This window comes from Biomphalaria glabrata, chromosome 7, assembly GCF_947242115.1.
Source record: "Biomphalaria glabrata chromosome 7, xgBioGlab47.1, whole genome shotgun sequence".
Lineage (NCBI taxonomy): Eukaryota > Metazoa > Mollusca > Gastropoda > Planorbidae > Biomphalaria > Biomphalaria glabrata.
This window is the reverse complement of record NC_074717.1, coordinates 28,354,380-28,380,968: the sequence shown is the minus strand read 5'-3', so window position 1 is coordinate 28,380,968 and position 26,589 is coordinate 28,354,380. Positions and strand designations below refer to the sequence as shown.

Genomic DNA, 26,589 nt, shown 5'->3' with positions numbered 1-26,589 from the left:
ACAGATAGCTGAAGAATAGGGAAAAAGAAATACCAACACAAGAAGACTGCATTCCTCTAGCACTGTGTGTGTATTATTTCTAGCACAAAGGTCATCTTTCTGTGTGCCTTATCTTCAGCACAGAAGGATATACAATCTGTGGGTACACTATCTCTTTCACTAATTGCATTTATCGGTGGACCCATACTTTTACCTCTCTCTCTTATAATACCAAGTTAGGTTGTACTAATCTTCATTGTGGACTGAATATCAGAAATATGATACTAGAGGCCAGGAAAAATCTTAAGTAAAGTAGTTCTAGAAAAACTAAAATCTCTACTAAATTGCAACATTATGTTAATGCTGCCCTGAAAGCCAAAAGTAATTACAATTGGCTGTGTTTTAGTGAAATAAACAAATTCAGAATTTATCAATTACAAACATAGCTGATGTAATTTATAAGTTTAGCTTAACATGATTAAGGATTTATCAAAGTAAGTCTACTTTTCAGCCAGTCGGAGTACACCAAAAAAATAACGATGCCACCAGGTTTTAAAACTTGTTATAAAACAGAGAGAGTAATCCGCCAGTAGATACTTTAAAAAAAAAAAAGTAGTGCCCATGAATCTCTACATGAACTAAGGATGAGGGTCAGTCTTCATTTGAGTCTCCTCAAGGAAATGTATCCACACTAATACCAGTAAGAAAAACAAGACAAGTTGATAAAGTTTATTTCATGAACCTGATGCCTTGTACAACCAACAACAATTCTCTGGTAACAAAACAAAGGTATAAAGGTTGTCCCCAGCAATATAGAAATTGTTGAACTCATGCTTGTTTTTCATAATAGAGTCTGGAAAACCATGAAGAGTCAAACACACTGGGTAGTTGTGAGTCTGTGCTGTATGATGTCTGTGGAGCAAACAATGGCACATCGATTAGCATAGTACAAGTTTCAAATCTGAACTTATATCACAGTTCAAATAGGATAAATAAAGTCAATAGCTCCGTTCTAATACACAAATAGTTAGTGTACTCTATGATATGTAGAAAAACAGTATATAGCCAGCCAGCAGTATAATTCCCAGTTGTAGTCTGTGATCCAGGAACCCTCTAAAACTTTCACTTTTTTTTTCTGTAAAATTGAATGTGAAGACCACACATTTTTTTTTTTCTAAATTTAAGTCAATTGTGTAGGATACAGGAAAAGACAAAATGGCCTCAAACAATACTGAGCAAGAACCTACCCAAGAAACATATAATTGGTTACTAAACTTTTTCCCTCGAAGTAAGTTTTAAGTATGTCAGCTCAGTAATACTATTACATAGCACACAGTTTGAGGATCACTAACCCAAAAACTAAAATGAAAAACATCATATATTATTTCTTATGTAACCCTGTCAAGATTTATCTGACATTCTAACCCAGTTTACCTGAGAGCCTTCCATAGTCGAACTATTGCCTGTGCAGTTATCATGCCAGTGGCTTGAAATAAGCAGCAACGAGGTATATTAGTGTTCGGCTCTGGACATGCCCATGTGGAGATATATGGATCCACACTTTCATTGGTTGGACTTGTGAAGCAAAAAAATTATGAAGGTGCAACATCAGAAACAAAATATTTTTTTAAAAGTAAATAAAGGCAAGTTTCAGAAATCACACTTTGAATAAACCAAACTGAACAAATAAAGAATGACTTAATAAATTTATAGTTGAAAAATCAAGTGAGTCACTATTTGTTGTGTAAAAATATGATAACTATATGTAAAAGTAAGTCAAAGCTGAGGATACTTACATATTACAAGCTATTGCACCAAGCCACTCAAAGAAGTCTCTAAAGTTGCAGCCTATCTCAGATCCAGTCGGATGATTAGAGTCTACTTTGGGGCACTGTAAGCTGGTGTATTGGTGTGTTGTTTGTTTTAAATCAAATCTTTCCACCTTGTCACATTTGTCAACAAAGTAAACACCAACAGAACTTGAACATAATTTTTCATCTAGAACAATGCAGCAACATTCATTGACACACAATGCATCTTCTTTTTATTTTATACTAACAAATATAACAATGTATCCTAACTAGTACAATTCATATTATGTTTCTTATATATGTAAATTGATGAGGGTTAACAACCTAGCTAACCTACCATGAGGTTCCCATGATACTAAACAGTCCATGACTAGATCCAGCCTGTCTTTCAAACACCATAACGTTCTGTTGTAACCCTTCTTCCCTGGCCTGAAACTTTTGTGTAGTAAATTTATTTTCACCACTGAAAAAACATTTCAGCATCTTTACAAATTGTTAACATTTGCTCATTATAACAACAACATGACTAATTACAGCTTTTCTACATCATCATTAAAGACACACACATACACTTTTATAACTAAGCATTCTATGACATGACTTATAGTGTTATAGAGTTATCTATTGACTTTTGCTCTAAGAGTCATTTAGTGTGTAGAGCTTTTTTATGCATAGAATCTAAAATCTGACCTTCTGTTGCTGTTTGATCCTGACTAATGAACTATTTTATTAAGGTATTATGTGCATAAAAATACAATGATTTACATCTTTCATCAAATATCAACATTTATTGTAAAAAAACAACTTCAAATCTAATTATAATATACCCTGAACAAATCATATAATATGTGAATGTCAGTGAAATGAAGTGAATCATTTCACTATTGGTAAACAGTTTTACTATATGAATACATATTGTCTATTTTGGCTAAGATTTTGGACAAGTTTAGTGGGACAGGTTAGAAAATTGTAAGAGTCTATAGCTGCCATTTTGCAAATGTTAGTTAAAATTTTGTTCAAACTGATTCAATAAGCTCAAATTAATTATTTAATTTAGTTGAATAGAGAGTAAAGATGACATTTATTGGGAAGATCTCATTATCCTGAACTAAGGTAATGGCAAGATGGAACAAGTGTTTTCAATCTTTGTCTTCCATAGAAAATTAAGAATTTAAAAAGAGGTGTGCAATGTGTGGTTATGTGTTAGAAATGGCTATCAAGGGGGCTCAAGTTCCAATTCCTATTCAAGCTGTGTTAGCTGAGGGAAGTATGAACAAAAATAAAATAAATCAACTTGACAGAAACTCCCATCCCTCACTTTGTCCATTAAAGAACATAGAGAACACAGAGCACTGAGCATGCTATAAACATATAAGAAACATTCCTCTTCTTGAGCAACTTATGGCTGAGAGTGAACTACAGGCTAACCCCTAACCCATCTTATACCACAATAGAGAATAGACCATAAGTTAACTTATGGCTGAGAGTGAACTACAGGCTAACCCCTAACCTATCTTATACCACAATAGAGAATAGACCATAAGTTAACTTATGGCTGAGAGTGAACTACAGGCTAACCCCTAACCCATCTTATACCACAATAGAGAATAGACCATAAGTTAACTTATGGCTGAGAGTGAACTACAGGCTAACCCCTAACCTATCTTATACCACAATAGCGAATAGACCATAAGTTAACTTATGGCTGAGAGTGAACTACAGGCTAACCCCTAACCTATCTTATACCACAATAGAGAATAGACCATAAGTTAACTTATGGCTGAGAGTGAACTACAGGCTAACCCCTAACCTATCTTATACCACAATAGAGAATAGACCATAAGTTAACTTATGGCTGAGAGTGAACTACAGGCTAACCCCTAACCCATCTTATACCACAATAGAGAATAGACCATAAGTTAACTTATGGCTGAGAGTGAACTACAGGCTAACCCCTAACCCATCTTATACCACAATAGAGAATAGACCATAAGTTAACTTATGGCTGAGAGTGAACTACAGGCTAACCCCTAACCTATCTTATACCACAATAGAGAATAGACCATAAGTTAACTTATGGCTGAGAGTGAACTACAGGCTAACCCCTAACCCATCTTATACCACAATAGAGAATAGACCATAAGTTAACTTATGGCTGAGAGTGAACTACAGGCTAACCCCTAACCCATCTTATACCACAAAAGAGAATAGACCATAAGTTAACTTATGGCTGAGAGTGAACTACAGGCTAACCCCTAACCTATCCTATACCACTAAAGAGAATAGACCACAAGTTAACTTTACCATATTCCATAGTGGCGAGTAGATCTTAGGCAAGCTTTACAAACTCCCATAAGAAGACCAAAGTAACTAATCTCATTAACCACCTAATGATTATCACACTGAGACACTTTTTACTTTCACCATAAACACAGAGCACATTTTCTTTGAAAACTCACAGCTTACATAATGCCATAAAAATAAATACACTGTATAAAAGTTAAATTAAGAATACAATACTAGTGACATGATACCATATATATCTTGTTTACGTTGCATTGGAGTCTGTTTTACTGCTTCTAGACCTAGCTGCTGAAATGTGTCCTTAGTTAACGATAGTAACAATACACCTATGAAAAAAACAAACAACTTTCAGCATTAACACAATAGTTACTTAAAAAAAAAAGGTTTATTGTTACACATATATAATTTATAAGAATTTTTCTTGCATGGTTATGAAGTTTATTGATTCATTGGAGTCTCAGAATAAAGAGAATGCAAATGTCTATACAATATTATTATTATTACATTAATACCATTTGGTGTAATGACAACACTGTCATCTGTGTCCAGTTTTCTGTTAATTGACATAAGATTGATTGCACCTGGTTATAAAGGAAAATGAATAAAAAGAAAAATAATATTAAAAAAAAAACATCAACAAAAAAAAAAATTTGTTTACAATGTCAAATATAAAAATAAATAAAAAAAAATCAGTGAATATTGATGAATCTTTAAATAAATGAAAACATTAACAATCTAAACAATTGCACTGTATAACAAATAAGAAGTTAATGCCCCAAAACATTTAGCAGTGTCTCATCAAAGGAATTTGGTACATTAAAAGCCTGGTGCTGCTGTTTATTTATGTCTAATATGTATGTATCATCATTTGTTTCAGCACCTAGCTTCACTTCTATATTAAAAGCCTACCAAGAAAATGTAGATCAGAGATGAAGAAGTATATCTATGAAATCATGTATAATCTTGTTCAGGCGATGGGGGCATGGTGGACACATTTTTTGTTGTATTAATTATAGAGTGGGTTGAGGTAGTAACATTTACCCACAGGCTTCTCATGGTCATTGATAGAAAAAAAAATGATACAATGGGTTCAGAAATTGATGACATTTTGAGGCTTAAAACCTTAAACAAGAACAAAGACAAAATATCTTCCTTGTTAGTGCCATATTTCGACTTGAAAAGGCCCTAAGAAGCTATTTGAAATGTGGGGCCCTATTTAAGTCCAGGTATTATATGTCAAAGCTAAATATTTGTAGGGGGGGGGGGTCTAAGATTGTTAGTGCCATATTATAACTTACAAAGGCCCTAAGCTATTAATATGTGGGCCATTTAAAAGTCCAGGTATTATATGTCAATGCTAAATATTTTTTGTGGGCCCTAAGATTGTGTCCTATATGCCAATCAGGCCATGTTCATTGCTCTCTCTTCATTTTTTTTTAACCTGAACAGAACCTTATTTAAGATGCAATTCTATAAAAAGTGAGTTTTCGGGTATGGGTTAGAGTCAATTTACAATGTTTATAAATGACAGAATATGTACTGCAAAAAAAGTTAAAGCTATTCATTCTTTAGGTTCCCTTTTCAGACCTAGTGATCTATAGGGCAAATGATGTTAAGGTCATCTGTTTCTGTGGCCTACGGTTAACAAGTGTGTCATGTGGCAAGCACAACGACCATTCGCCTTTACTTTTCTCCAACTAATGTCAGGAACCCATTAGAGCTGGGTGGACTCAGGCACCTAAAAATCCCAAAAAATAAAAAAATTCCAGGATTTGAACCCGGGACCACCGGTTCGGAAGCCAAGCGCTTTACCACTCAGCCACAGCGCCTCACTACTCATTATTACTTCTCATAAAATGTGAAACAAAATATGAACTAGAATCTAAATTGGAAATGAAAATGTTAAAACTTATTTAGCGAAATGTTTTTAAGTAGCCTCACATACAAAGATCACTAACAGTAAATAATCAAATTACCTTTTTTGACAAAGGCTTGAACAAATGGCATTTCAATTAGACAAAACAATGGAATCATGTGTAGTTTGTAAGTGAATTGATTTGTAAGAGATTCCAGCACAAAATTTGGTACAACATTTTCCCCTGGCAATACTAATGATAACTGTAACAAAAAAAAAAAGATTAAGAGTAATTAATTCTAAATCTATTGACTAATTTAATGTAATATATTTAAATATTATTGTAACCCCGCTCCCGCGCTACACTAATGGTGCGCATCTGAGCACTACTGAACACGACTAGTGAAAGACATATTGAGACAGGAAGAAGGACTGTTGTGAGCCGGCTAAAAGTCATGGGAGTTTGAACAGTCTGGTGCTGAGTGCTGTCCTGTGTGATACTAGGAAACTGTGTGGGAGACCTGGAGCGACACTGGGAAGTGTGTCGGTGGTCTGTTCTGTGTTCTGGTATGAAGTAGGACTCTTAGAACTTAGACATATTACTCCCTGTGACTTTATAGCAGAAGTCCAAGTCTAACTAGTAACTATTACTATTTGTTGATGCTTAAACTAGTTATACTAAATAAATACATCATTTACTCTTGTCAACTTGTCTTTCGTTGAGTGCCTGCCTTAGAGAGTTACAACAATATATATGTACACATTTTATGCATTAAAATTTACAAGACTTTCTAGTGGTCACAATTCTAAAGAAGTCTTATAAGATTATAAGAGACTAAGACCAAAGGAGTCTGTCTGATTTGAGTTAGAGAGTGACAGAGTCTAGATTAAATTAGATGATCAACACAGTCAATCATTATTAAATTTCATACATGTACTTCATGTGATTCTCTAGATCTTTTCTACTTCTATACAAATTACATAATACATACAGACTGTCATGTGACAGTTTTTTTTTGTTGTTTTATCAATATTATCACATGGCTAAATGTTGTTTGTGAATGAGGTCCATTTATAAGTTAATTATTAAACTTACGTAGATTTCGATACTATAAGACTATACTTTATTTTATTTTCTATGTCAAACCATCATGATCAGTGATTAGGATTACCAAATAATGTGCTGTCAAAGTCTGACAAAGTGTCACAAAGTCAAACTTTGGGCACAAAATGGGGCGGTAAGGGGGCGCTGGGCATAAAGGCGGAAAGAAAAAACTAAAGGTGCTATGAAACAAAACAAATTTTAAAATTCTTCAACATTAAACTAAATATAGACAAATTATAGTTAACTTGCTTCTAATTTAAGAATAGGAACAGCGTTAGAAATTGAGTTCGGGAATCCCATTTTCTATTTTTAAAATTCTTACAGTTTTGCTATGATTGAAGAGTATTTATTGTCCATGGATCTCGCGCAAATAAACGTTTAAGATTTGATAAACAAAGTAGGTAATACGCCTTTTAGATTATAGTTTATTTTATCTACATATGTTAATATATTAATATGAAAATGTTAATTGCAAAAAACATTACAGGTAACATTTAATAGAATAATTTAACTTTTTAAAAACAAAAAACATTGATAAAATGTTACGAAAACTCACTGGTATGTCACGTAATATTTCCTCGAGATTTAGGGAATTGCCACTAGAAAAATAGTAAGTTCTACTTTGACAGCATTTTCAGATGAGGTTATGAAACCAAGTCGGCTTCACGAACATATAGCGATATCCAAAAATAATTTAAGAATACTCATGAACAATTATAAAAATCTACAATTAAAACAATATTAAAAACAAAAAACAGCAAAGCAGGATATGTTTTAGTGGCTTCTTAGAAAAATGCATAGCTTTTTAAAAATTCTTATGATATTGTTGAAAAATTGATTAAAACTAAATTTATTTTAAAACATGTGTAACACAAAAAGACTTTTTTTCTGTTAGAGATGAAATATTATTTCAAAATTGTCTCGTTATGTAGCTTATGGGGACATATAGGAAACAATCAGTGGTTGGACGCTACAATGACTTCATAGGTAATATAGAATAAAGAACAAATCTTTTCACTATTCACATTGTGAGTTATGATACACAAGAAAAGTTTAGCCCGCAATTTCATTTCTATTTGAATCTAATTATAAAACTGTAAATAAAATACAAACCCATGCCGAAAATAAGCGCATCTTTCAACAGTTTTATGAAACAAATGATGAAAAAGGTGTTAGACTTGTTGTAAACTGAAGTTCGCTGGATTTTGAAAGGGGTTTGTTAATGGTTATGGCTCGTTTTTTAAGCTCTTAAGTAATTTTTTTTTTGAGAAACGGGAAGATTCAACGATTGGCGATGACTTAAAGCAGGCTAAAAAAATTGTTTTACATGGTAGGCATCTAACACAAATGAATGAAACGAACCTCCGACTGCTAGGAAAGAGATTGACTTTTATTGATAACATCATTTTCTCTTTTATCGAGATATTAAATCCATTAAAAGAGTTTTACAATCTCACATAACTTGTTTGTTAACAAATGAATTACTGCCCAAGGACACCGATATCTATGCAATTCACATAACAATGCTCTATGAAGAAATTAAGATTCGCTTCTAAAATTAAAAAAAATATAAATAAATGACAATTATTAAACATCTGTTACTGACGTTCAAATTGAGTTGCATGAAAACATAAATTTACAAAATCATGTCTTCAGTAAAAAAGAATGTAAACATAGGAGGCACACAGTGGCGTAGCTAGGGTGGGGGGAAATTTGAAAATCCCCCGGGCCCCCATTTAAAAAGGGGGGGGGGGCAAATTATTGCTTTTTTAATTAATTAAATTAAATATTATGCAAAATGCATCAGCCTCCAAAGATGTCAAGCCCAATGGCCCCCAAACGATCTCTGTGAGCAGTTCTTTTCCATAATAAAAGCTACAAAAACATCTCACCGTTTGAGATTATCTGATATACAAATTTTGTCATCTGTGATGAAAGCGTCAGTGGCAAACAAATTTCAACCTGACATTAATAAAATGGTATCCAAGAAAAGATGTCAAGCATCAGGACAAAGAAAATAATGCGTAATCAAAGTATTTTTTAATTAGCCAATAGTGGCAATAGTACTACAAATTTATCTAAGGGACAGGTATACCATTAATTATTGTATTGCATTAATAAAATCATTATATCATTTTTTCTAATTTACAAAGAAAACTAGTAGGCTGTTTTGCAACTGATTTTTTTTTTTGCTGCGGCCCCTCAGGTCATCTATAGTAAGTTTTCTATGTGGCCCATACACCTTAATGAGTTTGACATGCCTGCTCTAACTCTAGACTCTACAGTCTACTAGAGTCACAACTCTAACTCTAGAGTAGAGTCTAGATTCCAGACACTTTTTTTTAGACAGACTCTCTCTGACCTAGATCTAGAATCTAAGAATCTATATCAAATCCCTTCTAGATCTAGAACTAATAATAAAACAAGTGTCTATATATAGTAGTCTATACGAAATCATACGCTTACGGTCTGAGTGAAATTCTGTTCCTGAATTCTTCTTAGATCTTTTTGGGTGTCATCGAGTGTTATTTTTTCAAGTATAAAAGTGGATTTTTTTATGGAGGCTGCCATCTTTATGTTCTTTTTAACTTTAATGGCAAAAGAATAACAAAAGAGCATAGCGCAAGAGTAGAGAGATTTTTTCTGAGAACTCCAACAGTAAAGAGCTATCTAGATCTATTAAAAATCAATGGATCTCCGTGAGGGTGACAACCTCTTGGTCTGATCTAGATCTATTATCTATCATTCTAGTCTAGATCTCGATTATTCTCGATTACAAAAAAATCTCTCTAGATCTAGATCTAGCTAGTACTGAGTCAGTGTGAGTGAGTGAGACTCTCAGACTGACTGAGATGGAGAGGAGACTCTTGTTTTCATTTTCACGTCATTATTTTATTTATTTAATTTATAACAATATAGAGTAGTTTATCATAAAACGGACACCTATTCGGACACCTATAGGCCCAAATTTGAAAGTTTGACTTTGACAGTGCATTATTTTACAATGGTTCGACATAGAAAAGAAAATGACGTATCAAAATCTTCCTAAGTTAAAGGAGAATAAGGATGACTACTTATATTTGTACCCCTCACCTATATTTGTTATTATATTTAAGTTTAAGGTCAAAGAGGCTGTGTGTTTTCATTTAATTCGGACACATTTGACCCACATTATTTGATTTCGGACACCATTATTTATTTCGGACAGTCTCTATATTTAGGCCTCATTAAACTCAGATTTTAATTCTTTACTAACATTAACTAAATTTTAAGATCCCCAGGCATAACCCCTCACATTAAATCATTAAAATGTTTTGGAATTGTGCGTAAATATGAACACAAAAAGTATAAAATATTAACACACTTATTCTACCAAAATTAGGTCACTGGGATAGTGACTTCTATACCGACTTTTAGACTTATTTTATGTTTGAATTGTTTGCATGATTAGATGTGTGTTGAATGTTTGTGTTTTTTGTTTATTAATTTAATAAATTTCTAATACAGATGTCAGATGATCTTTTGTAGTATAGTACATCATACATGTTAGGATAGCCATTCTTGCCTAACTGAATCCTCTATATTCTCTCTATATAAATCTAGATCTATCTAGTAGGTCTAGATCTAAGCATTTAACTTCATTCAATGTACCAAGCTCACTCCAAACATTTACTCATTTATTCATTAAAAAAACAACAACAAATGAACAAATATAATATAAGATCATTTTTTATTGATGTCCAAAACTGGCTGTCCGAAATAAATTTTGGAAAGAAAATCGTAATTTAATTCGGACACCCTATTAATTTTTTATTTGTATGGAATCAGACAACTTGGCTTATAAATCAAATAGATCAGCTTCAAAAAACAGAATAAATATTGCCGGGCTCATAAGTATAGACTTAGCCAATCAAAAATTATAGTCTTAACCCTAGGAAGAGGTGAAGTCATCTGGGTAACATAGGAAAATACAACAACCTGACTAACAAATTTGAAATTCGTTTTTCTTACATAAAAAGACAGCTAAATGGAAGGGAATTGGCTCAGAATCATTGGAAAATGGACAAGCACATTGTACTGCGTGCTAGTTTTATAATAAATATTAAAATAATTATTTAATGACCACAAAAACAGCGAATGTCCGAATTCATGTAATGTCCGAAATAAATAAACTACTATATAGTCTATAGTATTACTATTAGAATAATTAGATATATATGATTATTTCATTATTCAGAAGCAAAAACTGCATAGATTGGTATAGATCTAGACTCTATATAGAAATATAGATCTAGATATCTATAATATTATAGATCTAGAATCTAGCTGATTCTAGCTAGACTGTAGTGACTGTAGTGTATAGGATAGTATACTAGATCTATATCTATACTTATACTATACTACTACTATACTATATTATATAGAACTAGAAATCTAGATAATTATATCATTAATGTCATTATGATTACCATAAACAGAAACAGACTCAAAATTATCAAAATAGAGCAGCGACAAACGAATATATTCACATTTGACTAGATCTAGAGTTGACTAGACTAGAGTAACAGTAGTAAGTAACGGAGTAGTAACACCTTTAGTAAAATCATTTAATTTAGAAAACCTTCAGGATAGACTCAAAAGTAAAGTAATACATAAAGTCATAAACACTGAAAAAACAGTGAACCATAATACAAAAACAAAACCTTTTATAAAATACTCAGAAAGACACAAAGATGAAGGCGCATTCCTCATTCCATATGCTAGGACTAGGACCAATTTATACAAATGCTCCTTCTTCCCTATTAGAGCCTGGAATGCCCTGGAATGGGTTGCCTGAACCAGACAGGAAAACAAATGCTTTGGCAGAATTTAAGTCATTGGTTAACATGCATGACTAGATCATGTAGATGCATGATGCGTAGGACATGATCATCTTTTTTGAAGTAACGTCTGTATTTTATAAGATAAGACTAGAATTAGATCTAGAGACTAGATCTAGTAGATCTACTACTACTAGATACTAGATCTAGATTCTAATATAGAGGGATCTAGAATACTTAATTATTATATTTATTTATATCAACGATCTATATTATAATAAGAAAAAAATAATAGATATATAGACTAGATATATAGATTAAATATATAGAAGTTTTTTAGAACTTACCTAGCCTAAGACTAGATCTAGATCTAAGTAAGAACTTAAGAAGTTGAAATAATCATTTATAAATTTTATTTGATGTGAATTGAATATATTAAATTATAGTCTAGACTTGACTAGATATTTAGATCTATATATTGACTTCTATGGTATAGATCTTGGTATATATATATAGTGAATATAGTCATTTTCATCTAATCAACACCCCATATTTCCTGATAGTAGCTAATGCCCCTCAAAATTTGTTTAAATGAGCCTTTATTTTGATAGTTAAGGCAGAACTAGTCTTATGTCTTTGTGCATGCTTCATTTCTTTATAGTTCAGAAAGATTTTGTTTCATTTACTTGAAAAGCAAGGTTTATTTCAAGGGCTCAAGTGCACTGGTATGACATTAAAATTATCACTTTTTTCCCCTAGGGCAGAAGGAGGGTAGGTCTGGGGTTGAGGAGATTTTTTTGGCCATTGAGGTAACAGCTATACATGACCTACCTAAAATTATTCATAATTGGCATAGAAACACATGCATTTCAATGCCTATATTTAAATAGTGGGTGTTCCCTAATATTCATTTATCATTATCAATTACATTAGTGAACGCTATTTTAACGTTGAAAATCCACATTATAGGGATATAACTCAAGGGTTGGAAATAAAAATCTGATTTATAATTTGTAAAATTTTCTTACATAATTTTGTTATTTCCCTTCTAAGGTGTTAAACCAAGTGTGATGTGAATGGGTAAAAGGAAAGGGAAAATAGTGCAATATGTGGGTACTTATGAATGTAAACATTATGCTAATGATGGGGTCCATTTAAGTTGTCCAGCTATCTTGTGACAAGTTAATTATAGCCTAATATAGCATGTTCATATTTATTTACATCCTGACTTCATGTGAATGAGGCAACAATAAAAAAAATAGAAGGGCTGGGGGGGGGGGAGATTTGGACAAAGTATTGTATTGTATTATTTGGAATTTGCTTGATGCATTTTAAACATAAAGATCTATAGCATTTTGATTTCTAAAATGACATATTCTTTAAGCTTTAAAATACAATACCATAGAAAAGGAAAAGAAAGTGACATGGTGAAATGTGGAGGCAGTATAAGGAAACCTAAAGAAAGTTTAGGAGAAAATAAAAAGGAAGATTGGGAGATATTCTGAAAAGAAGAGACAAAGTAGAGAATGTAAAAGATGCCTTATTTAATATATATTTGAATTAAGATTTCTACACAACAGCTTGGAGTCTGGACCCTTTAGGATTGGGGTCTCTTCTTCTTTTAGCCTGCTTTTTGCTACTGAGCTGTAAGCTCTTTTGCAGTCTGTGCCTAGGAAAAAAGTGTGCTGTTTTCTTTAGCAGTTCACCACTGCCATTCAGAGTGTTGGTTATGTCAGGTTGTATTGGTAATAGTGTCTGCCTAAGTTGAATTAAAATGGGGTATTCATTGGGTGGGGTGTCCCTTGATGCCTAGATTGAGAAAAATTTTAGTTAGAAAAACTTTCTTATTTGGAGGGTTTTTAAGTTTATTTTTACTCTACCTTTTTATTTTATTGAGCTTAAAAATTTAAGTCAAAGTCATAATAATAACTTATAATCTTAATTTTGTTTTAAATGAAAACTAGACTCTGATACATTTCTGAACCACAAATAAACAGGGAATGCTGGTTGAAGCTTTAAAACACACAGGCAAGACTGAGTGATCAAGAAAATACAAATAAACCATCTGTGTCTGACATCTTCTCCAAATACTTGAACATGGGGAATGGCATGAATAAAGTAAGCATGTCTTAGATTTGAGATCATAGTTTCTTTGTACATCATTTTTCAATGAAATGCACATATCACATATTTAAATGCAAACTGAAATTTATTTTGTACCTGATAAGAATTTATTATTTTTTTCACATAGTCTGTTTGTTTTGGGATGCTTTTTATTTGTTACTTCATGCTCTGTTTGTTTTGTAGATTTTACCTGGTCTGTACATTGGAAACTTCAGAGATGCCAAAGATAACAAACAGTTAAATGATAACAATATTACCCATATAGTTGCAGTCCATGACAATGCTAAGAAAATTGTTGAGGTTTGTCATTTTTATTTCCCTTGAATAAAGTCCTTTTTTTTTCAATAAGAAAACACCACAAGTCTTGTACCTGAGTATTAAACATTTGATAGGTTTTTGTTTTTAAATGTTCATAATTTTACTCTTTAAAATAAAAATACTTTTTTCAAGTTAAAGCTTTGAATGTTTTGACTACCAGCCTGTGTTAAGGGAAAGATTTTGAAAAACAACTAATTTGTGATGAGCACTAGGCAATGTATGTATAAAGTGATGCCTCTATTTGTATTTATATTTAGCTGACATTGTTTCATTTTGTAAAATTAAAGTAAAAAGTAAAGTACCCTATTCAGACCTTGCAACCTATGAGGGCAGATGATGTAAAGGTCACCATTTTTTGTCGCTCATGGTTAACAAGAGTGTCTTGTGATCTGCACAATGAGCAGCTGCCTTTACTTTTCCCCAACAAATGTGATGTATCCATTAGAGTGGAGGCGCCCTCAAAATCCCAATCTTCACAGAGAGCCCTTGGTTTGGAAGTGAAGCGCTTTACCACTCAACCATCATGTGAAATGAACTCACTGTTAGTTCTGTATGAGATGTTTTAAAAGCATTCATTTCCTCCCAGGGTGTATCCCATTAAAGCTGTGTTGTGTTTTTGAATTTTGTAAATTTTGAAATTTATTTTGTAGGATAAAGAATATCTGTGCATACTAGCAAGTGATTCACCTGATCAAGATCTGACCAAATATTTTCCTCAAGTAATCAAGTTTATTCACAAAGCCAGACTTGAAGGAGGATCTGTTTTAGTTCATTGGTGAGGGGTTGTTTTGTAATTAATTAGGTTTTTTTTTTATTGCTCAATGATTTTAAACTGACATATTTCTATTTCAGATCTATTTTCACTTGAAATAATTTTTATTTGAATCAAAGTTTAAGATTTTCTAGACATCCTTTGTATTGTTTAGATTAGTGGAGCATCAGATTGAGTCATATAGCTCTTGATATTTTAGTTTCCACAGAAGAATCATAATCATTTAACTTAGTTTATACTAGCCAGATATGATCTACAGCCCTCTGGCCTTAGTTTGTGTATCACTGATTTAGTGCATTGGATTTACATGTGTGTGAAACATGGCCAGATTTTCCTTAACATTAAAAAAAATGTTCAATTAAAAATGAAAGTAGACTTTGAAAATCGAGTTCATTTGTTTAGCTCCCATAATCATAGCTAATATAAAATGCTGTGAAAATGGTTTTACCCGATTTGTTAAAAAGTTTCATTCTTCAATAGAGTTAAACTTAGGTGTTTTTAACAATTTTTAGGACCTTCTTGTAGTGGGACAGACATTTAGCTTACATTACAGTCTCTAGTATGATTTAACGAACATTCATGCCAAATTTGATCAAGATTGGTCTAACGGTTTAGATTTTTATAAATAACATACCTACTCCTTACATTGTGCTGTATATATTAGTACTAGACATATAGTATAAGTATAACATAAAACTATCTTTGCGAAAAGAAGTTTTATCATCTTAAAGTTGAATTAGAGTTTTAGACCTAGGAATAGAAAGATGTGTAACATTACGGTATTGTCTAATGAAAGAATGTACGTCAGGAATTCTAAATTCGCAGATATAAGGAACGAATTTATGTAAAAAATGCTTTTGAAACACAAATTTGAAGGTTAATTTTATTAAATAATGAAATCAATGGACTATATTTTGTATTTTCATGTATCAAAATAAAAAACTATCTGCGCAAATTGTAGTTCTTAAAATTAGATTTAGATCTAGATCCTTTCGATCTTTTCTCATGTAAACATGGCCTAGATCAATGAAGTTATAATGCTTCCATAGAGTTGGTCAACTTTTTTTTTTTTTGAGGGTCTTAAGTTTGTTTCAGGGCTACAATACATACACTATGGTCTAAGTTAGTACACAAGGAACATTTATGCTAAGTTTTATTAAGATTGGTTAAACGGTTTTGATTTCTATTCGGCACATACATACATACATACATCCCTACGCCTTACATTCTACTTTATAGTTTAGATAGTAGAAAATGGACATAGTTACTCTTTCTTTTGTATGTAAATTCATATGAGCATTTATCTTTATCTTTGAACCTTAACACTGTGTGTTTTTGGACTCTAGTATGAATTTTTAACAATAACCTGTTGCTGGAATTGTATCATAAATAGGCACATTTTGCTCATTCATTTTTCAGTCTGGCAGGAGTGTCCAGAAGTGTCACACTGACAGCAGCTTACATCATGACAGTGACAGATCTGGGCTGGCGAGACTCCTTGAATGCTATCAGGGGAGCAAGGAGTGTGGCTAACCCCAATTTTGGCTTTCAGAAACAACTTCAAAATTATGAGAATGAACATTTGGAGGAGGTATTTTACAAATATGAATTACACCAGTTTTTAAAGCTTGATGATTCAATCATTTAATTAGATGAATTATGTTGTAAGAAAAATAACATCAAGTGATATTGGTTATTCACTGTTTTTTTGTTTTTTTAAATTGAGGTGTCTGTTTTACTTTATTGACTATTAATGTCAGCTCTTCTATTGTTGGGAATTATCAATCTTAACATGTTAGTACCTCTTTCAAACCTTGCAACCTATTAGGGCAAATGCTCTTCTAATTCTACAGCCACTATGAGGGTAATGACCAGCTACTGTTACTTCCCCAACGTATGCCAGGTACCCATTAACAGCTTCTGACTACAAAATAAAAAGTAAGATTAAAGTTCCCCTTTCAGACCATGTAGTCTATAAGGCAGATGATATAAAGGTCATCTGTTTCTGTGGCCATGGTTAACTAGGGTGTCATGTGGCCAGAACAACGATCAACCACTTTTACTTTCCCCCAATTAATGTCAGGTACAAATTAGAGCTAGGTGGACTCAGAGGCTCTCAAAAACCCAAATTTAAAAATCCCAATCTTCACCAGGATTCAAACTCTGGACCCCAAATTTGGAAGCCAAGCAATTTACCGTTCAGCCACCACGCCTCCAACTACAAAATAAGATCTTGGTTAATTTTTTAAGTGGAAGAAATCAAAATTTTCTAATATATGCTATAACTTGTTGGCAAGGCAATGTGGCATCTAAACTGTTGTGCCGCTTGGACAGCCTTATAAAAAGAGTTTCAAAAATTGTACACACAACAGTATCATATTTAAATGAACTTTCTGAGCAAAAATGTCTCAGCAAAGTCAGAAAAGTCCTTGAAGACAATAGCCATCAGCTTCATTATAACTTTGTCAAGTCATTGCAAAGAGAAGAACCGAATGATACAAAAACTCATTTGTTCCTCATTCTGTCAGATGTATCAGAACTATTAGTTGACAGGGATCATGACAAGAATCAAGATGTCCCTGTGTAGTCACTCAATGAACTTTGTTGTGTGTTGTATCTGTTCTCCTTTGAGGAACATTGTTGTTGCTATTTTTATTTATTTATTGATTGAAAATCACAACAGTTGTAATCACAACAAATTTCCAATAAGGATCAATAAAGCAGTCTTAGTCTTTAAAGTTGGGTGGATTCTGTGGCATCCAATCCTGAAGTTCAAAACCCCACTGGGATTCAAACTCAAGATCCCGCAGTTTGAAAGACAAGTGCTTTATCAGTCTACCCCCACATCCCATAAGCATGATTTGTAGGCTTTATTTTATCACTATTACACTTTGCTTATTGTATATTATAAGCATAATTGTGTAAAAATGTGAGGCAACAGATATTGAATATATATTCTAAACTACAGACAACACACAGCTTCACTTTATACAGTGTTAACAGAGTGTCAATGTCTTAGGATCCATCAAGTTAAGGGAAATAGGAGAACTTTTGTATTTTATTTAATTTGATCTTTTTTATTTTTTATTTCCATAATTATTTGTAATACTAAAAACATTTTAAAACAATATGATCATAATGCAGCTGTTTTAATTGTGCTACTGGGTAAGGAAGTATATATATATATATATTTTAAAATCCAGTTTTGAAGAGATTTTAATAAATAATATGTATAAAATACAACTATATATACTTAATAAAGTAATTTTAAATATTATTTCTAATAGACAATGACAGTAATAAAAATTTTTTTTTATTCAGTGTGCTTTAGCTTGAACTAGCTAATTTAGAATTCAAATTTAAAATCATTTACATCACAGTTTTTATTTTGTTCTAAATGAATAATTCACAACTTAGTTACGATTGTTTTTTTTAAAATATAGATCCTTCCTGTTTATACTAAAAATATTGTTGGACATTTTTTGTAATTAATATATTGTTGGTGATCTACATCCCAAAGTGAATGCTACTTTGTCAAACATAGTTGTAACATGTTAACTTGTGATTGAATTCATACATTTGTTTTTATATATATTTAAACAGGAAAGGAAAAAACTCAAGGCCCTGTTTCCCACCAATCCATTTAACGATGAAGAAGAGTGCCGCTACAATCTGAAAAGCTACCAGGAGTACATCATGACAGGCAACATGCCCTCACGCTCAGCTGACCTTTACCCCCTGCCGCACAGAGCTTACCAAGGACAGGTAAAGAAGGATACTCTCAAGAAAAGTCAAATTCAAAAGGTAGTCACTCGTATATCTAAGAGCCCGCAGCGCCACAGTGCAAAGCGGCAACATGCAATAGGCAAACTAGTGGATAATATGAATGCAAGTATTCTGGCTCTCAATAAAAGCTTTTTTTTTCTGTGAAAGCTTCTTAATGCATGGTGAATGTTGTACTTGCTTCTATTTAACAAGGCTTCTGGCAGATATTTTTTTAAAGTAAGTTGCCTGCATTCTGAATGAAACTTACATCTTGGTAAATTAATTCAGCTGGAATTAAATACTTTACTTTTTTTTTTTTAATTGCTAATATAGTGATTATTCATGTTTACACCTCTTTTGTGGACATGTGGGGGAGGGGTACTGTGAGAAGGTTTCCATGCTGTCGTTAGGTATTTAGCAAACACAAATTAACTTAAGCCAATTCGATATTAATTCAACAAATTAGGTAGGTAGCTAAGTGGTTTATGCCACTCCACCACACATTATTTAGGATTGTTTCTGGGTATTTTCACCTATTGGACCATTGGGGCACCACACAAGATTAGTCATCCGTCCTTCTCCATTTCTATCTTTTGCTTTGGATAGAAATTCTTTCAATGGCAGGCCCGTCAATTCCTTTATGTTATCTTCCCTTCGTTTTTTCTGTCTGCTTCTTTTTTTTTCCTGGTACTGTTTCCTGAATGAAGGTCTTTGCAAGACCTAAAGACCTTGTAATAGGCCATAGAGTTTTAGTTTGCGTTTTTTACAATAGTTAGCAGGTCATTTTGGGGTCCAATCGCTTTAGTAACCCTTTCTTTCTGAGTATTTTAAGTGCCAGAATAGCCTATTTTAATTTTTATTAATTGATTGTCTTCTTGTTTGCATGTTTCGGAACTTAAATATTTTGGAATGTAAATTTTGGCTTTTAAATATATCGTATTCATCTTTTTTCTTAAAGATAAAAAAAAATCTTTCTACTTTTTAAAAAAATTTTGATTGAAATGTTAGAATTATAATTTACGAAAAAAGAAAAAGAAAAAATTTGTCATTAATTTTTTTTTTTAATGTAAATGTATTTAAAATCTAAATGTTCAGCTTATTTGTCATTTAATCTAGTAAAAGCGATTTAAAGCTTTTTTTTCTTTCATTCGTTATACTACCTGTACATAAAAGATGTGCAAAACTCTCCATTCCTTAAAAAGAAATAAAATTGTAATATATTAATACTTTGTATTTTACTATTGAACAAAAATGTTGTACAAAAAAGACTAGAGGAATAAGACAGTGTTTTTTAAGAACTCTTATTTCTGATATTCTTGTTATAAATCTTTTAATTCTGTTTCTTATTTTCTTTGTGCTTTTTTTTTTCTTTTCATAATTATGTATTCTTTATTTTTTTTTTTAACTTAGCATAAAAAATTTCAATAAGAAATAATAAATATAGTTATTTTAAAATTAGTAAATTTGCAGTTGTAATTTTGTAATTGCTTTTCTATCCAGTGCTGTAAACAGTTCTTTTAAATAAATAAAAAAAAATAATTATACTGATTCATTGACAAGAAAATCGTCTCGATTAAATAGCACAATTATTTTAAAGATCACCCTCAACCTTTAAAATATATGTATTTCATCTTCTGCATTCAGTCCAGTCACACCAATTCCTATAATTAGATGTATAATGGCTACTATTACTTTTTTTTTTTGTGTTAACTATATGCATCTTTTTGTTTGTTGTTTTCAGCCTACAGAAACTTGTGAATCAGAGCAGGCTACAGATTCTGAGGCCAGCCTGGCCACATCCCCTGATGCAAGCTGTGAAGAAGTCAAGTCAGATGGCCAGTTGTGATATTTAGTTGTGCTATTGTTCTTTTTATGGACAAAGGAGTAACCAAAATTGTAACTGTTTTGTCACAGATACAAAATGGGAGAAAAAAAACAACTGTTTGCAATAAAGATGCAAAGTTAATCCATGGAATAACATCAGGAACACGTCACATCTATGGAAGTGACAGCAAAACATGTTGTGCTTTTTATTTCAGCATTTGAATCAGAGAGTATGTTTGAAAGATCAAATTTGCTTAAAAGAAGATTGATTGGTAGTGAAAATTTAAGTATTGTTGAGAATTGTCAATTCTTCTTCTGTTTCATATTAAGGAATTATGTAAATAGAGTTTCTGCTTCAACAAGTAATTTTTCTCTTTTTTATTCATAAATACATTTCTTGGATATCAATACATTTTTAAATATAAAATGTTTCCCTTTTTTTCCAAACAAACTTTCTTTTATGTAGGTTTTCTTTCATTATATATACATGTGTGTATATATATATATATATAAATTAGTTAAAAACAATAATTCTTGAAACTAAAGTTTCTTTTGTGCCTTGAAGCTCAAATTTTATTTAAAACTTTTACTATTCTTAAATTAGGATGGCTTTTTTTTTTTAAAGGAAATGTTTTTTGCTCAGATGAAACTTTATTCAGAGTTTTCAAGCATTTCCTTTTGAACCCAATAAAAAAAAGAAATTAATTTGGTATTTTTCTAGCCTTTTTAACTTGCAATTTTTTTTATTTGTATCATTGCTTTAAACTATATTTAATATTTGATATTTTGGATATAAGCCACAATTAGGCCGTGTCTGTATATATACCTTTGAAAGTTAATTTATAAAGACAAGATATATATACCAAGAATTCTATGATTACCAAGAGACTGGTTTGAAACTTTGGAACGTTGATTTCAAGCTAAGAGAAAAAGAAGAGAAAAAACATCAAGCAAGGATTTTCAGTTCTTAATTACATTGTGAGAATATATTTACTATTATACTATAATATTTAGAACATTAAATTTGGGTTAAAAATTTCATACACACTTTATGAATACAGATATTTTTTTTATGAGAAACATATTCATGTAAATTTTTTGTTTTTCTCTTGAACTAGTGGGAACACATAGTTTATTGTAAAATAGCATAATTTTTGTACTAAAGAATTCAATCTATCAAGCCAAAGTGACTTAACATTTTCTATATTTTCTAAAACTAAAATATGTCTACTTGAAAGATATTCTCTTGTCCACCATCACAAACAGGGTTTGAAACATGAACAGTATTTTACACAAAATTGTCATGTAGAGTATATCCAGTGATAGATTATAAATATCTTATGTGAAATGCTGTAAAGAAATTAGTTTTTCAGTCACAATATGTTAAATCGGGAATATGGCAAACAGATTATATTCAATAAAGATCCAATGCTAATAATTATTTTTTTAAATTTTTATGCATGAAAAAGCATAAAATATCTATCAAGTATCTCACAAAAACTATTTGTTAAATTTGTAACCCTTTGACTTCTACAGACTAATACCTATATATATATATATGATGCTATGCATAAGTGTTGGTGGTTATGTTTGCCACCAAGTTTATTACAGATGCAGGTGAACTTTACATCATCTGTCCAGTCCATTGCTCTATTTCCAAAGGAGCTTAATTAATTAGAAAGATTTGTTAGCAGAAATATTTAAGAAAGACATATAGATAACATTCATTTTAGTAATACAAAATCTGTACCAGATGTACTGTAAAATATTTCTCATTTCACTTAAACTTACAGCTGTTAATCTGATCATCAAGCATTACAAAAACAATAGATCTAATTGTTTTTATTGAATGAAGTTGAATGCTTTTGCATCATATTTTTACAAAGCTTTTATCAACTCACTCTGTCTGTCAGGTAAAAAGTTTGTACACATTATTTCTCCCACATCCAATTTTGGATTAAGCTGAAATTTTGCACAATTATTTCTTTTACCTGACAACACAAGAATCAATTTAAAAAAAAATAACCAGTTAGCTAATTAACTATTGGTAATTAAAAACTATTGAAATTGTTCTTTACTAATGTGGTGGTATAAGCTGAATTAGTCCACTGTATAGGTCGCAGCTTTAAACTAAGTTTGAAACAAACAATAGATAACTATATAATCTTCTATTTTCATAAGCCATTTACTAGCAGAGCGGTTAGTATGTTGGCTTGAGGAGGTTTGAGCCATGAGTTTTTTTTTCTCAAATAAATGTTTTTAAAAAGTGATTAGAGCTAAACAAAAACAGTTGGTACAAATATTTCTAATCGCACAGATTTATTGTTGTTGGTCTTAGATTTATTACATATTTAATTACATGACTGATCCAAACTTATTTATTTTTTTTTAACAATTTTTTTTATTTTCTTGTTATTGTAAACCAAAAAAAAATAATTTTTTTTTGCTAACATTTGGTTTAATTCATAATCTGACTGCGTAAGGTAATTGAAAGCCTGATATATCCAACCTTTAGTAATCTATGTAATTGTCTTATGAAATTATGTATGCCTTACTGTTAGCACAATTTAAACTTTTTTTTCTCTCATGCTTAAGACAGGGTGTTGTTTTGAAAGGTATATATATAATTTGATCCTGGCTTTATTGTTACTTCTGAGGAATCCAGAAATGAGTTTTATTTACATCTATTCTTAGAATATTTTATTTGCTAAATTATGAATTTTCTTATGAAATAATTCAATCAGTTGGTGTTATTAAGACTTATAGTTTAGACTTGATAACTTGAAAGAGTATTGACTTTCATTAAAATTTATTTTGTTCAAATTGTATGACACAATTTGTTTTCAAGAAATACTCATTTAGAATGTGCTAATGTTTAGAATCTCATAGGTCAAGGACTTCATTTAAATATAATATTCTATAGAAGGTTTTATCTTTGATTTCATTCCAATGAAATATTGGTTGATTGTGTTTTTTTCTATAGACAATTTTAAATGACTCCTTCAAATCTGTGATTTAAATACATATTTTAGAATCTGAAGCAAATCTGTCCCCATTTAGTTTCATGTATCAAAGTATTTCCCTTTACAGGAGCAAATGTTTTATAGTTACATAGATGGGCATTTAACATGATCAACCATGAAGGCAATATTAGAGTAAAAATATTGATAAGGAAAATAGATATGATGATCTTTTTATGGCTTGGCTAATAATAAAAATTCTCTTTTTGAAGGCGCAAGTTTAAAAATTGTAATTCTTTTTTTTTTATTTTTCATAACCCAACAATAAACAATGTTCGGTGGTAACTTTAAACCATATTTATATGTTAATTCATGCCTCTTGATCATTTATTCTTATGTTTACACATTTGTAAGCATTTTAAAGTAACTTAACATTAATTTGGACTATCCTATTCTTCCCCTTGGTCTTTGCATTATGGGTAATGTTATAACATCTGTCAAATGTTTTATTTATCCATTTCCAATATTGTATTATTACAATATTTACTTTTCTTGTCCTAAGGACATTTTACTTCCTATTGCAAACTTTTGTTCTTGATTTATAGTTTTGTTTGCTGTTCTATTTTTTTTCTTTTTTTACCAGCACAATCATTTGTATGACATTCATTTTCTACTTAAATATCAAAGCATTGAATTTGTATGACCACTGTACAAAAAAGAAAATATGTCTTCCTGCACTGTTCACTTCTGCACAACTTGTCTACTGTAAACATTTGATTTTAATATAACTTCTGCATGAAACAATGGTTTTACTTTGTGGTATGAATGATCCTCCAGCAAATAGGTCAACTAAGTTTAGTTGTTGAGTATTTTGAATTATGACAAAATAACATTGTAAAATTGAAATATGAAAAGAGATTTTTAAACAAGTAGTTTACTAAAACTATTAACTAAACTGGAAGCTTTTGTACCAAACTTATTTCATAATTATCTTCTTTCATATGAGATGGATTGGCACCTTTGCTAGTGACAAAAGTTATTTGGAGTAGCCATTATATGAAAACTATCAGGCAGATGGCATATTTATAAAAGTGATTTCTCCACTTTGCTTCATAGTTTTGTCTCAAATGTTCCAGACATTGAACTTATTGGTTCTCAGCATATCTGAATGTTTTCATTGGACAAAAGGCTTAGAGATATTTATTGAGAGAAGTTTTGATCAACTTATATTACAATTAAGCTTCTTTTTAAAAAATTCTTTAATAGAAAAAAAAAAGTATCTGACAAAAAAAAACAACAGAGCAGCATTATGAAAGGTCAAGTTCATTCAGTCTTCCAACTGTCAAAAAAAAATAAAAATATTTTATCCCTCCACTGTGACTCCACTTCCAAACATTAAGTTAGATTTTGTTTTCTGTGTCCACTAACTGATGAAGAAACCTTAACTCAACATAATGCAACAACCTTGTAACAAAAGTGCCATTTGATTTCTATTGAACTTTGTAAAAAAAATTGTTTTGATGATGTATTTGCATCTTGTTATAGCATTGGTTGCTTTAATGAACAGGATTTCACACTTTGCTGAGATAACTGACTTAATGCCCTTTTTTTTTTAAAGTTAATTATGAAATTTTGTCTTTCATTTGTTTTTGTTTTTTTCTTCTTTCTTCTCATTTTCATGTTGAAGGCTTCAGACGAGTATTCCTTTATTTGAAATGAGTTTATAGATCTGGTAGTTCTCCATAAAGTTTTTCTCTATTGGAGGGTTGAGTTTACAGATCAGGTAGTTCTCCCTAAAATTTTTCTCTATTGGAGGGTTGAGTTTACAGATCAGGCAGTTCTCCCTAAAATTTTTCTCTATTGGAGGGTTGAGTTTACAGATCAGGCAGTTCTCCCTAAAGTTTTTCTCTATTGGAGGGTTGAGTTTACAGATCAGGTAGTTCTCCCTAAAGTTTTTCTCTATTGGAGGGTTGAGTTTACAGATCAGGTAGTTCTCCCTAAAGTTTTTCTCTATTGGAGGGTTGAGTTTACAGATCAGGCAGTTCTCCATAAAGTTTACTCTATTGGAGTGTTGAGTTTACAGATCTGGCAGTTCTCCCTAAAATTTTTCTCTAATGGAGGGTTGAGTTTACAGATCAGGTAGTTCTCCCTAAAGATTTTCTCTATTGGAGGGTTTTTGTTTTGATTTCTTTTTATTTCAGGTGCAAGTTGTCCAGATTTGTGTATGCGTGGCTTGAAGCTTGTGAGTTGATCCTTTCAGCTCATGTCCTAATGTGTTGATTTAATGTACTTGAGCTTTAAGGAGGCATTAAACAATTTTATAGTTTTGTATTACAGATTTCATAATTGACACATATGAGGTTGAAGTAATTCATTGTACTGCTATTTTAACTTTTATTGAGTTTGACTTAAACTCAGTACCACAGTGTACAGACAGAGCTGATAACTTTTTTTGCGCTATTGAAGATGTATTGGCTTTTAATGTATCATATCAAAGAATTTCTTTCTTTGAACTGTCAGATTTCTAGATTTTTCTCTTGACATTTTTTTTCACTCTTAAGACTCGTCTTACATCTATGAACGGAACAGTATCCAAAATAAAAGCACAAGTTTTCCAAGCATGGGTCTAACAAACAAATCTGGGCAGATGAAGTCTTAAAATAGTGCCTACTTTTTAAAAAACTTAAAATTTATGTTTTGAACACCTCCCAAAAAAAAAAAAAACAAAAGACAATGTTTTAATAATTTATCTGCCCAGATTTTAGACAATATTTGTTAATTATGCTGTTTTTGAACTTGAAGTCTGCTTTTCTGTTGACCAGAATGTGTCATATATTTATTAGTATTTTTATTATTTGTTAAAATTGATCTTAAAAGATGTTGTTTTTTTCTTTTACTGTTTCTACTATTTTCATGCATGCATTGTAATAAATATATTTGTTTTTGTACTGA

At 31.3% G+C, this 26,589-nt stretch overlaps 2 protein-coding genes across 8 annotated transcripts in view; one reads left to right on the top strand and one right to left on the bottom strand.

The window, feature by feature from the left end:
* Positions 1–9,675, bottom strand: part of LOC106064027 (ribonuclease P protein subunit p40-like) — a 10,942-nt gene extending 1,267 nt beyond the window's left edge. Inside the window, exons 1-8 of the mRNA XM_056034700.1 lie at positions 9,521–9,675; positions 6,071–6,212; positions 4,607–4,675; positions 4,325–4,420; positions 2,128–2,253; positions 1,776–1,977; positions 1,414–1,554; positions 722–891 (exon numbers count right to left, since the gene is read on the bottom strand). Coding sequence (XP_055890675.1) covers positions 722–891; positions 1,414–1,554; positions 1,776–1,977; positions 2,128–2,253; positions 4,325–4,420; positions 4,607–4,675; positions 6,071–6,212; positions 9,521–9,673 — 1,099 coding nt within the window. The 5' untranslated portion in view covers positions 9,674–9,675. The remainder of the gene's footprint in view (positions 1–721; positions 892–1,413; positions 1,555–1,775; positions 1,978–2,127; positions 2,254–4,324; positions 4,421–4,606; positions 4,676–6,070; positions 6,213–9,520) is intronic.
* Positions 9,650–26,589, top strand: LOC106064028 (dual specificity protein phosphatase 22-like). Of its 7 annotated transcripts, none has more exons than XM_056034703.1 (7): positions 9,650–9,753; positions 13,872–13,992; positions 14,182–14,298; positions 14,967–15,091; positions 16,508–16,679; positions 18,692–18,976; positions 20,595–26,589. In XM_056034703.1, the coding sequence occupies exons 2-7, from the start codon at positions 13,972–13,974 to the stop codon at positions 20,697–20,699; spliced, it is 825 nt and encodes a 274-aa protein (XP_055890678.1). In that variant the 5' UTR covers positions 9,650–9,753; positions 13,872–13,971; the 3' UTR covers positions 20,700–26,589. The 7 variants fall into 7 exon arrangements, with proteins under 7 accessions (XP_055890678.1, XP_055890682.1, XP_055890681.1 ...); XM_056034707.1 differs by having other exon boundaries at positions 9,658–9,753; positions 13,839–13,992; positions 18,692–18,853; XM_056034706.1 differs by having other exon boundaries at positions 9,658–9,753; positions 13,839–13,992; positions 18,692–18,892.